The sequence below is a fragment of the Lissotriton vulgaris genome, chromosome 7 (assembly GCF_964263255.1).
Source record: "Lissotriton vulgaris chromosome 7, aLisVul1.2, whole genome shotgun sequence".
NCBI classification, from domain to species: Eukaryota; Metazoa; Chordata; class Amphibia; order Caudata; family Salamandridae; genus Lissotriton; species Lissotriton vulgaris.
Window position 1 is genome coordinate 1,344,638,399 of NC_141695.1, and position 13,372 is coordinate 1,344,651,770.

At 49.6% G+C, this 13,372-nt stretch overlaps 1 protein-coding gene across 1 annotated transcript in view; it reads right to left on the reverse strand.

Moving 5' to 3' along the window:
• Positions 1–13,372, reverse strand: part of LOC147703657 (uncharacterized) — a 742,215-nt gene that overhangs the window by 247,572 nt on the left and 481,271 nt on the right. Inside the window, exon 7 of the mRNA XM_086929538.1 lies at positions 2,121–2,150. Coding sequence (XP_086785664.1) covers positions 2,121–2,150 — 30 coding nt within the window. The remainder of the gene's footprint in view (positions 1–2,120; positions 2,151–13,372) is intronic.

Genomic DNA, 13,372 nt, shown 5'->3' on the forward strand with positions numbered 1-13,372 from the left:
ATACAGCGTTGGAAAGGGCAGTTGCAGCAGAAGGACATAGGCTATACAGACGCCCATCATATACATTTAAAAGGTAAAAGAACCGTGCCAGCAAAGTAGTCCCTTGTGGGCGTGTCTACGTTGTGCTGTGGGCGTGTGCTGGGGGTGTGACAAACGCGAGGGGCGTGTGGTACGTTCCGCCCTTCATGCCATGTCTCATATCGTGTGCTAATCCTACCCTGCTCCCTTTAAATACCCCTGCACCCCATAATCATAACCCACCCTTACTCCTTAAAATACCCCAACACCCTTAAACACTAACCCATCTTAACCCTATAAATATACCCTGTACCCCAAAACCCAAACCTATCCCTAAACCCTAAAAATACCCCTGTACCCCAAAACCCAAACCTAGCCCTGAACCCTATATATACCCCTGTACCTCAAAACCCAAACCTACCCCTAAACCCTAAAAATACCCCTGTACCCCAAAACCCAAACCTAGCCCTTCAACCCTAAAAATACCACGGTACCCCAACACCCAAACCAACCCCTGAACCATAAAATACCCCTGTACCCCAAAACCCAAACCTAGCTCTGAACCCTTAAAATACCCCTGTACCCCAAACCCCAAACCTAGCCCTGAACCCTAAAAATAACCATGTACCCCAACACCCAAACCTACCCCTGAACCCTAAAATACCCCTGTACCCCAAAACCCAAACCAAGCCCTGAACCCTAAAAATACCCCTGTACCTCAAACCCCAAACCTAGCCCTGAACCCTTAAAATACCCCTGTACCACAAAACCAAAACCTAGCCCTGAACACTAAAAATACCCCTAAACCCAAACCTAGCCTGAACCCTAAAAATACCCCTGTACCTCAAAACCCATACCTATCCCTAAACCCTACAACTACCCCTGTACCCCATAACACAAAACTATATCTGAACCCTTAAAATACCCAAACACCCCCAAACATATACCTCAGTACCCCAAAACATATACCCCTATACCCATACTTACCTTATCCAAACATTAAAAAAAACATGCGTTTACCATTCATGCATTTACAACGAATTTCATTGTAAATGTATGCGAGGTAAAAGCATATAAAATGTAATGCCATGCGTTATAATGGCATTGCGGAGTCATGGTACTTTCGTAATGAAAGTATGCGGAGTGATGGTATGCAGAAAGAAAGTTGCAGAATAATGGGTGTTTACCCTCCCCCGGTAAGTACATTGGTGGCACGGCAGCCCACATCTCCAGCAACATACTCATATTTTTTCACCACCCATTTGAAAAATGCACAGGTCTCTCTCATTGATGGCCAGCACCGACATACAATTTTAAACACACCTCCTGCCACAAGTTCTAGAATTACGAACTTTAGAGCTGGGGAGCTACGTTCGAATCTCTGCATCAGCTCAACATCCTGTGATTACAGGCAAATCGCTTTGTCTCCCCATGCCTACCACAAATGAATGCGTTCTTCTGTAATGTAAATTGTGCTCATGCCATGTTGTCGAGTTTGCGCTATATAATATTGCAAGGAAAAATAAAGTAGGGAAACTCGAGTTCACACACTACTGAACGCGCACTCTTAAGTGCATCAGCAGTGCACTGTGAATCGGAGCGTTTCACAGGCCTGTCACAGATAAGAAATGCTATCAAAACGAAATCCTACAAAACAATATACTTCTGGCCGGCAGCAATTCATACCCAGACCACGTCGGGACGGGCTGCTAGTGTATGTATAAAGAATGAGCCATTCTGATTGTATATATAACAACACATTTGGACTTTAATGTAAGAGGAAATTATGTGAAGAAGTGTTTTTTTTCTTTGCTATGTTGCATTTTCCCTGCTCTAGTACCATATTAATGCAGGGGGTCCTTTACTTTTGATTGTTTTCAAGGAGCTGTACTTGTACAGGGAGAAGAGACAAAAGACAGTCAAAAAAAAAAGCATTCTTTCCAAATCAGTCTTGTCCTCCTTACAGACTTATGAACATATTCCAATTAGGATCAGGACTAATTATACAGTGTGCAACATTAACGCACTTGTTAGCCAGCACTTAATGTTGTTTAACAGTTTAACTCTTTTCCTGAAAATGCATGAAAGATGACCGGCCTTACCAGACTGTGGAAAGTAGCTCTCGAAGAATGCTGGAAAAATGTAAAATAAAGTAGTCAATGTTAAGAAAACATTAGAAGGACAAAATATCTAATTTGAAAACAACTCTGCGTCTTGTGTGAATAAGTGAAAACAGAAATATGCTGAAAATCAGGGAAATGAGTTCAGGTCAAAGAACCTAACAAGGAAGTGGAGTCTGAGAGTGCTAGATTTTTTGTAGCTTAGATTTTTGTAGTAATTTAGATACTGGCAGGGTGGAGAAATGGGCGCTATTGACATTGAGGGCCATTTTATCAGTTACACCACTTTCAAGCTGAGAGCAAATTCCACTCACTCATGGCTTGTGAATACCCAGACTACCATTTTAACCGCTTAACTTTTTAACCGTGATTTTGGACTTGGTTGTGCCTAGTGATTGCCCAATGCTTAAGGGCACAAGACCAAGTTACTTACCTTCGGTAACGATATATCTGGAAGAAACATTAGTTAGTTATAGATTCCTTACCTTAGAATTACCCCCAGACGTCAGACTAGATCCGGAAAGTTTTTTCGTCAGCGGTACCTCTGCTCGTCTGAAGGAGGCGTCGGTCGGCTCTGCGTCTGTTGCCGGTGCCGTGGTCGCCATGATGACGTTGCGGCAGCTACTTAGATGCCGTCCTCGCACGCTGACGTCAGTTCTATACACGACTTTCAGCACCAGAAACGCAGAGTCATACAATACACTAGCCACTGGTGCACAAAGCTAGGGCCCTAAAAGGATGTCCTTACCCTAGAAATCAGTTCGCAAAACATGGAGGATGGGTGGGGGGGGGGGGGGGGTAAGGAATCAATAAGTAACTAATGTTTCTTGTATATATATTGTTACCGAAGGTAAGTAACTTGTTCATCTCAAAGAAACACGTTAGTTATAAATTCCTTACCTTAGAATAGATACCCCAGCAATACCAACCCACGTGGTGGGTCTGCAAACCAAGAACACACCAAAAAGTCCTGGAGAACCAAACGGCTAAAGAAGCTGTCTCTCCAGACTTGGCTGTGCAGGCAGTAGTGTTTAGTTAACATGTGCAGCGATGCCGATGTGGTCACCTGACAGATGTCATTTGTATTCCCAAGGCAGTAGTGGCTGCTGTCGCCATGGTGGAATGGCACGTAGCCCGACCGGAGGCTCCTTTTCAGCCAAAGAATAGCATGCCTTAATACACAAAACAACCCATTGAGAAATGGTGCGTTTGTGTATGGCCTGACCTTTCTTGGCGCCCACGTAGACAACAAAGATTTGGTCATCCACCCCCCGGAACTGTTATGTGCGATCCAGATAGAAAGAGAGTGCACGTTTTGGGTCCAGACGGTGGAGCCTCTCTTCCTCCTTTGAAGGATGAGGAGGCAGAAAGAAGGTGGGCAAAGTAATGGTCTGCCTGATGTGGAAGGCAGTGACCTCCTTAGCAAGGAAGAATGGATGGGTCCTGAGAACCACTTTGTCCGAATGGACAGACAGGAAAGGAGGTTTGGAACAAAGGGCCTGGAGCTCACTCATCCTTCTAGCAGAAGTGATGGCTACCAGGAAAGTAGCCGTAAGAGTCAAGAGTCTTAAACGACAGTTATGAAGCGGTTCAAAGTGAGCGCACATTACATAGGTAAGAACAAGATTCAAGTCCCACTGAGGCATAACGAAGGGGATTGGAGGAAAAAGATGCGTTAAGCCTTTCAAGAAACTGGTAACTACCAGGTACTTGAAAAGAGAAGGGTGATCTGGCAGCCAAATGAAGGCAGAGATGGCTGAAAGATAGCCCTTGATAGTGCCCAGAGCAGAGCCCTGCTAGGCTAAAAAAAGAAGGAACAAGAGAACTAAAGAAAGAGGGTCAGAAAGGGGATCCACAGCCTTTGCTGTGCACCATGCCACAAAATTGTTCCACCGGCAGGCATATACCATCTTCTTGGAGGGACGCCTAATTGCCAAGATTACGTCACAAGCTTCGGGAGGCAGGTCGATAGACAATAATTGCCACCGCTCAATCTCCACGCAAGGAGGTGGAGACTGGACAGGTTTGGGTGGAGGACAGTCCCCTGCTGCTACGACAGAAGATCCTCACGAAGAGGCAGTCTAATTGGAGGATCGATGGCCATGTTGAGCAGCTCAGGACACCATACTCTTCGTGCCCAATCTGGAACCACTAGAATGACTTGGGCCTGGTTGCACCTGATCTTCTTCAGCACTCTGGGCAGAAGTGGTATAGGCCGAAAGGCATACAACGGACCGCAACTCCACAAAAAAAAGCGTCGCCTAGCGAGTGAAGCCTTGGAAATTCCAATGCGCAGAATTGCTGACATTGCGCTTTCTCTTTGGTGGCGAATATATCTAAGCAAGGCTCTCCCCACTGTCGAAAGAGACCTTGCACCACCTCCGAGTGAAGACGCCATTTGTGATCCATCAAGCAACTGCGATTGAGTTTGTCTGCCCTGGGGTTCAGGGAAACTGCCAGATGTTGAACCACCAGGGATATGCCCTGATGGTCCAGCCATGTCCAAAGGCGGAGGGACTCCTGGCATAGGGCCCACGACCCCACCCCCCTGTTTGTTGCAGTACCACATGGCGGTGGTGTTGTCCGTGAACACCTGCACTACTCTTCCCTGGACAGTGGGAGGGAATGCTTTCAGTGTAAGACGAATCGCCCGGAGCTCCAGAAGGTTGATGTGAAGCCCGGACTCCGCCTCAGACCAGAGGCCTCTGATCTCCGCCTCTCACATGTGGCCGCCCCATCCCAGAAGGGATGCGTCCGTCACCACTGTGTCTTTTGGTTGGGGAAGGGAGAGGGAGCTGCCATTGACCCAATCCTGGTTTGTGAACCACCACTGCAGTTGTTGAGCAGTGCCCTCCGGGATCTGGATGCAATCGGACAGATTCTCCTGATGCTGCGCCCACTAGAACTTCATGTCCCACTGCAGAGCCCGCATATGCCACCTGGCATAATCGACCAACAGGATGCAGGAGGCCATGAAGCCCAGCAGCCTCAGAGTCACTCTGACTAAAACACGGGATAGAGGCTGAAAAATAGGAATCATAGCCCGAATATCCCGGACTCTCTGTTCGGGAGGATAAACCCGAAACTGCGTTGTGTCCAGAACTACCCCGATGAAGAGGAGCTTCTGAGAAGGATTCAGGTGTGACTTTGGCACATTGATGGAGAACCCCAGCAAATGCAGGAGGCTGGCTGTAGTCTGGAGGTTTGAGACGACTGCCTGGGGCAAGCCCGCCTTTAACAGCCAGTGGTCGAGATAGGGGAAGACTGAAACCCCTGATCTGCGCAGATGAGCAGCGACCACCACCATCACTTTCGTGAACACCCGAGGGGCGCTGGCAAGGCTAAAGGGGAGCACAGTAAATGGAAAATGCTCATGGCCTACTGTGAACCATAGGTAACTCCGGTGGGTCAACAGGACGGGAATGTGAAAATAAGCGTCCCGTAAGTCCAACGCTACCATCAAGTTTTCCGGGTCAAGGGCAGACAAGACCTGCGCAAGCGTCAAAATCTTGAACTTCTCCTTTCTGAGGAAGCAATTGACGTCCCAGAGGTCCAAGATAGGATGCAGGCCCTTGTCTTTCTTGGCAATCAGAAAGTAGTGGGAGTAACAACCACAACCTACCTTTGGGACAGGAAGGTGCTCGATGGCTCACTTGGCCAAGAGAGCCGTAACTTCTTGCTGGAGAAGGGCCCGATGATCCTCCAACATGCGGTGGTATCTAGGTGGCATGGCTGAAGGGATAGTCTCAAAGGGGAGGGAGTAGCCCCTTCGGACTACTTGCAAAACACACCTCTCCGACGTGATGATGCACTAGTGGGGGAGGTGATTGCGGATTCTGCTGGCCACTGGCGTTTGATGGGCCTGAAGCGTCGGACCAGGAGGGTTTGGAGGCTGCAGCAGAGGGGGGGAGGTTTGTGGACTGGTCCCCAGAACCACGACGGTTGTGTCCACGTCCCCAGCCACGCGAATGTTGGGTAACTTGCTGCGGCCTGTGGCTCTGGGCGTGTCATGGTTCTCTGTCTGCCTGGTTATTCTGATGCCTTGTCATTCTGTGTGCAGCAGCTTGCCTATGTCATGTCTGGCAATCTAGCACAGTCATCATGCATGCATGCACTCATGACTTGTGCCACGGAATGCATGCATTGTCATTATGGGACATATTACCCCATCACTATTGTACCCATGCTATTGTACCCATGCTTCTGTCCACACAAACTGGTAAGGCTTACATAGAAACATTTGGAACAAGCCTTTATTCCTTGCTTATTGATTGGTCACTTTCCATTTTTATTTCATCATTCCTGTATTTACATAACAAATGTTCTGTCTGATGTGCAGCGCTCAGTATCCTGTCTCCCAGCACCCACTGTACCTGCATCACTACTATAAAAGCAGCCACACCCAACGCTACTCGCGGATTATTCCGGTGATTTCCCTGAGGCTCTTCTGTTTCCCTCGTCAAGAGACTCGGAAGAGGGCGGGCACCTCAGGCTCAGGGACCACCGGAAACGCGTCATGCGGGGGCACAGGAAACCACAAACTGGTGGGGGGTTTAAAAGGCCACGGGGTAACGTCACCCTCTTTGTCCACTAGCCTGTGGAAAGAACGAGATCGGAGTGTCGTGGAAGTTAGCCACGGGGAAACAGTGTCGAAGACTTGTCAGGCGCACGAGCAGTTCAGCAGGTGAGAGGGCCTCACATGAGCGTAGCGTAGTACAAGCGTTTAGCGACTGGTTATGGTTTTTGAATTTGGTTTGGACCACTGGCTCAGTTCGGTAAGAGGGTGCAGCCTAGAACCCTCGGCACGATTCTCAATGAGCGCAGCCTTCATGAAGAGTTTACGGTACTTTGATGTAAAAGTGTATGGATACAATGTTGCTAGTTTTCGGCTTTTAGGTGAAAGCGCACGCGTTATAATGTTTTCGGGGCTTTGATGTGAAACGCGCATCGCGAGTGTGGGGGGGCGAAGTAATGCTGCTAAGTTTGTGCAGAGTTTGGAGATGAAGCTCGCACCGCGTATGTGGGCTGGGGATGCAATGTGTCTAGCTTTGGGGATAAAATGCGCGCCGCTATGAGGGCGGGCGATACAATGGGCCCAATTTTGTCTGCCATTTTTTAATTAAAGCGCGCGCCAGCACGAATGCGGGCGGGGGATTCAATGTGGCTATGTTGTCAGTAGCTCCGAAATAAAGCATGCGCCGCGTATGCGGGCGAGAGTTTCCATCTTGCTAGTTGTTAGGGACCTTGAAATAAAGCGTGGTTATCACACACGCGTGTGCATGCATTTAGAGTGATTAAGGGCCTACGCAGGGCACAGTGGAATAGGTTATGCTTTTGTTCTACCAGGGCGGTGAGTATCTCCAGCACTGCTGCATGTTGACCGTGGTGTGGGGTAGCATGTGTGCTGCACGCCTGCATGTGGTATTGAGCTATGACGTGCTAGCTCGCCAGGCTTGCATGTTGTGAAGAATAGGGCAACGCTGGCATAGTAAGTATTGTCTGCGCCCACGGCCAATGCAAGTGTTGAAGTAATGACATACTATTTGAGGTGGGGGGGATTGCTGAGGGGTCAACGGGGCAGTGAGTATCCCCGCGGTTCGGGCCAAAGGATGCAAGAGGTAAAAGGAACACTGTATTACTGTTATTTGTTTTCTTTAGTGCGGAATGCCTCCAAAACGGGCCCAAAAGGGTAAGGACGCCCCAGCCACCAAAGACGATTTTCGCTCGCTGGTAGAACTATGGGAGGTCGCTAAGAAAGGGGGCATCGATTGGGCGCTACAGACGTTGTCACAAGGTGCCGGGACGAGCGCGCCAAACTGGCATGGCGGACGCTGGAGCGGTTTAAAGACGCGAAACCAGACAAGCGCAACAAGTCTATGGACTCTCAGACCACTACCTCAGGTGAGGCAGGGGTGATGGACAAAAACGGCCTTGGTTGCGGACACAGTACAGTCCACAAACCCGGCGTCCCCGGTGCAGTCAAGTGGGCCAATTACGCAGGCGGCAGAAACCCCAACAATAACCAATGTAACACAGGCCGTCGGGCTGCCAGTGACAACGGGAGTAGTGGCCCCAACGCTACCCACCACGCATGTTGCTCCCCCGGTGGTAGCACACCAGGGCAGCGGGATAGCACAAGTTTGGGTTTAGTCGGGAGGCGTGGCACAATCTCCAGTTGTAGTGGCGGCAACGTCCCAGGGGCCAGCCAATAGTAATGAGAAACTAGGGCCTGTGGTCCCCTTAGCAGCACCTCCGCTAGCCAAGGGGGCAGTATTCACGGGGCAGCCATTCCTCGCACGTAGCCCACTGATTTACGGTCTGCATCATTGGCAGTAGCCCCATCAGCGGGGATCACTCGGCACGTACCAGTTGAGACCAAAGAAAAAATATTCAGGGGAGAGTTTGTAGATGTCTTTGCCCTCATTGACGCTGGGGTAGTCCTGGGGAAAAGCAGGATAGGGAAGGAGGGTGAGATGAAACAAAAGAGAGTATGGGTGTACTGGTCCATTAAGAATTGGGTCACAGGGTTCTATCTAATTGGCAATCAAGGTGGAAAGGTATTCCACAGTGGCAGCCCAGTTAATTAGTTACATGTCCATGATCCACGGGGCAGCATCAGAATTCCCAGGTACAGGTTGGCTCCAGTATGATAACAAATTCCGGCAAATGAAAGCAGTCCACCCGAGGTAGTCTGGGATCAGCGTGAGATAAACATAGAGCATGCAGTGTTTTATACAACAGTGGCAGTTAAGAAGATGAATCAGCCCTTTCGAGGGGACAGAGGGTCAGGGGATAAAAAAACAGGATTGCAGGCAGTTCACTAAGAATGAGTGCAACCAGGGCACAGCATGCAGGTTTAAGCATCTGTGTTCCTTCTGTGGTATGCAAGAACACCCAGAGAGTAAGTGTTACAAAAAGGTGGGTAGACCAAAAGAGCAGCCTACACAAACCCAACCCCAGGGCAAGGGTCACAACGCTCAAGCACCCTAGAAACGTACCCACTCCCATCCAGCTTCATGTCCTGACACACCTCCTTAGTAAATACGACAAGATACAAGAGTCTCAGTTTCTACACGTGGGTTTTAGATTTAGTTTTCGAATCCGGAGGTGACTAGACAAAAGATCATGAAAGAAGTATCTTCGGGGAGGGTGGCGGGGCCCAACTTAGTATGTTTGCCATTGGGATTAGTATCTAAGAAAGAGAAAGGGAAATTCCGGCTGTTCAATAACCTGTCGAGTCCACCTGGGCTGTCGGTTAATGACAAACTTGACCCAGAACTGTGCACGGTGCGTTATACCACCTTTGACGCGGCAATACAAAAACTACAGGGGCTTGGAGAGGGAGCGTTAATGGCAAAATCGGACATCGAGGCCGCTTTTCGCCTCCTGCCAGTTGATCCAGACGACACCAGGCTTCTGGGCTTCACTTTTGACGGAGAGTTCTTCATTGATCTCTGCATGCCAATGGGGTGATCTATCGCATGTGCGGTGTTTGAAATGTTCACAGGTTTCTGAAATGGGCAGTGCAGCAACTCTTAACATCACATTATTTAGACAACTTTCTGTTTCTAGGACCACAAGGCTCGCCGGCGTGCTGCTGGGCTTCCAGCGTCAGGCAAAAGCACTGGGGGTACCCTTGGCCGACGAAAAGACGGAGGGCCAGCGACAAGGCTGCTAACTTTCTTAGGTATTGAAATTGACACCATTGAGGGAGTGTGCAGACTCCTCAGGAGAAAGTAGCGGCCTTTGGAGCCGCCATAGAGGCCTGTTTGGCAGCACGCAAGGTGACGCTTCATCAACTTCAAGTCCTGGTGGGGCAGCTTAATTGGCGCCCAGGGTGATTCCTGTGGGCAGGGCCTTCTCTAGAAGTATAGCACGGGCAATGTCTGGCTTGCGGGCCAAACATCATCACACCAGGCTTTTTTTTGGGATCAGAACACAGCCATCTGGAAAGAATTTCTGAAAGGTTTCAATGGAGCAGTAATATGGCAACAACCTAGTCAAGCAAAAGTTGAGTAAGAACTGTACACTGATGCTGCAGGTAGAGTAGGATTTGGGGCGGTGGTGGGCACCAAGTGGTTCATGCAACATTTGCCAGAGGAGTGTGTTGCGTCAGGGTTCACCCGCAATATTACCTTCCTAGAACTATTACCAATCATTGTGGCGCTGCATTTTTGGGGTGGCATTTCGAAAAACAGGCATATTGTATTCTGGTCTGACAGCATGTCAGTGGTAATGGCTACTAACAACCAGAGGGCAAAATGCCCCTGGGTGCTACGCTTACTGAAAGAACTAGTGCTGGGATCTTTGCAGCGTAATGTATACTTTACTGCCAAACATGTGCCGGGGGTGGACAACACAGTTGCTGATGCCCATCCCGTTTTAAGTTGACAGAGTTTCGCGCCCGATGGACGCAAGCAAACAAACAGATGACGAACTTCCCGGAGTGATTATGGAAGCTTGGTGCCCCACAGCCCTCGAGCTGATTACCGCGTCATTGGCCCCCAAGACCAAGAGTATGTATGAGAGGTTGTGTCAATCATACTTGACTATGATTGGAGGGACAGAGGCAATAGAGAGGTTGTAACCACAAAGTGTCCTTGTATTCATAGTTCACCAGAAAGGGAGCGGCAAATCACTGCCCATGGTTAGAAGACAACTGTCTGCAATAGCATTTTACGCTGGTCTGGGGGGGGGCGGCGTACCCCAATAAGGACCCAAGAGTCAAAACAGCGATGAGAGGGTGGGGGTGTCTGGCACCAGGGGTAAAAGACAATAGGAGGCCCATCGATGCTAGCAGATTTGCCAACATCTTGGAAGTACTGCAGCAAATCTGCTTCTCACCTTACGAAACACAACTGCTGAGATTAGCATGCTCACTGGCCTACTTCTGGCCTTTAGAATTTGGGAGCTACTATGGGCATCAAAGTCAGATAAGGAAGGGCGCATACGCCTGGAGGATGTAATTTTGACTGGGGAAGCACTGCAAGTTAGAGTACGGAGGTCTAAGAAAGACCAGTTGGGTAAGGGGACATGGGTCCAGTTGGGGTCAGTTGCAAGGGCCACATTTTGTTCAGTAACCCTAGCACACAGTTTATTCCAGATTAGACCGGGAGAGGGGACGGCAGAATACTATTACATGCCAATGGCATCCCTCTCACAAGATTTCAGTTCACTAGAATATGCACGCGTGCATTGGAATGTTTGGGGGTGAAGTCGACACATTTCTCATCCCACTCGTTCCGCATGGGCGCAGCCACGACGGCCGCAGACTTGGGCCTCCCCGCGGAAATTATTAAGAGGGTTGGGCGATAGAAGTCATCGTGTTTTCAACGCTATGTAAACACCCAATTACCATGAATCGCCAGTCTGTTACTACTCCCCCCAGCACATCCACTGCTTCTATTTATTTCTAAATGTGATCCAGGTGTCCCGAGTCAGAGAACGCAGATATGCTGGTGCGGCCATTCATTCTTACGCAGAGCAGGGCACTTCTTCAACAAAGCATGGGAAGACAGAGTACAGAGTGTAAAAGGAATCGACCACCATTGGGTAGGGGTAGGCGGACAGCGGTTAGCAGATGTACCAAACGATCTGCGGGGCGCGCTGGCCAAGGGCAGGCCCGTCCCAGAGGTTCTGGTCCCAGAGGTTCTGGTGATTCATTCAGGTGGCAATGATATGATCCCAGTGGGAAGGAGGGGAGTGAAGGAAGTGCTGTTCTCCGCTTTATCAATGGTTATGAACATGTTACATAGCACGAAAATACTATGGTCAGAAGTGATTCCGCGTCAAGTATGGCGAACGGAGCGCCAGCGAAGGCAGTTAATAAATCAGTGAGAAGATTGAATCAGTCAGTGGCAGAAATCTTAAAGAAGTCTCGCATTCGTACCATTAGGCACAAGCTATTACAGGTGTCGAGGGCAGAGTTGTACGCGCCGGATCAGGTATACCTGTCAAATGCAGGGATGGAGTTGTTTACACATACCATTTTAGGAGCCCTTAAGGTGGAGCTAGAAGGCACAGGGGGTGAGTCCGCCAGTGAACGCCTCGTCCAGTGGCGGAGTCCTGAGCAAGAGAAATGGCAGGGACTCGATATGGCGGCGGCTGCTTGGCCTCAGAACAGGACGTGCAGTCTATTGGGGGCTCCGGGCTGGCGGGAGAGGGGGCTGACCTGCTGGAGGCACTGGTCTCTCTGGGCCTACCCAGGAAGCTGGCGCTAGTCATAAGCAGTGATGAATCTACCTGCGGCTCTGTTGGCCCGTGGGCGGTCAGCACAATAGAGAGCAGGGTATCTTGGTTGTGGCCTGCTGGCACAACCCGAGGCAAAGTACCTGTGGAGAGACAATTGTATATACAAATGCTAAAATGTATAACCCTGATATCTTATTTGCGTGTTGTGGTGTAATAAATAAATCAACAATAAAAGGTGGTCACGAGATTAACAGTAGTGGGGCCAATGCTGAAATTGGCGGTATCTTGAGCTAATAAAGACTATGCTGTGAAGACCAACTACCGTCTCGCGTGTTTTACTGGGTCTTAACCACACACGGGGGGCTAGGAAGAGGGCGGGCGCCTCAGCCTCAGGGACCACCGGAAACACATCATGCTGGGGCACCGGAAACCACAAACTGGCGGGGGTTTAAAAGGCCAGGGGGTAATAACGTCGCCCTCTTTGTCCACCTGCCTACGGAAATAGGGAGATCGGAGCGTCGCAGAAGTTACCCACCCACCCATCCCTAAGTTCAGTGTTTTGGTTAGGCGGGGTCCTGAGCAAGAGAAATGACAGGGACTCTGTTTGGCGGCAGCTGCTTGGCCCCAGAACGGGGCGTGCAGTCTATTGGGGGCTCCGAGCTGGCAGGAGAGGGGGCTGACCTGCTGGTGGCCCTGGACTCTCTGGCCGTACTCAAGAAGCCGGTGCTAGTCATAAGCAGTGGTGAATCTACCTGTGGCTCTGTTGGCCCGTGGGCAGTCAGCACAATAGAGAGCAGGGTATCTTGGTTGTGGCCTGCTGGCTCAACCCGAGGCAAAGTACCTGTGGAGAGACAATTGTATATACAAATGCTAAAATGTATAACCCTGATATGTTATTTGCGTGTTGTGGTGTAATAAATAAATCATCAATAAAAGGTGGTCACGAGATTAACAGTAGTGAGGCCAATGCTGAAATTGGCGGTATCTTGAGCTAATAAAGACTACGCTGTGAAGACCAACTACCGTCTCGCGTGTTTTACTGG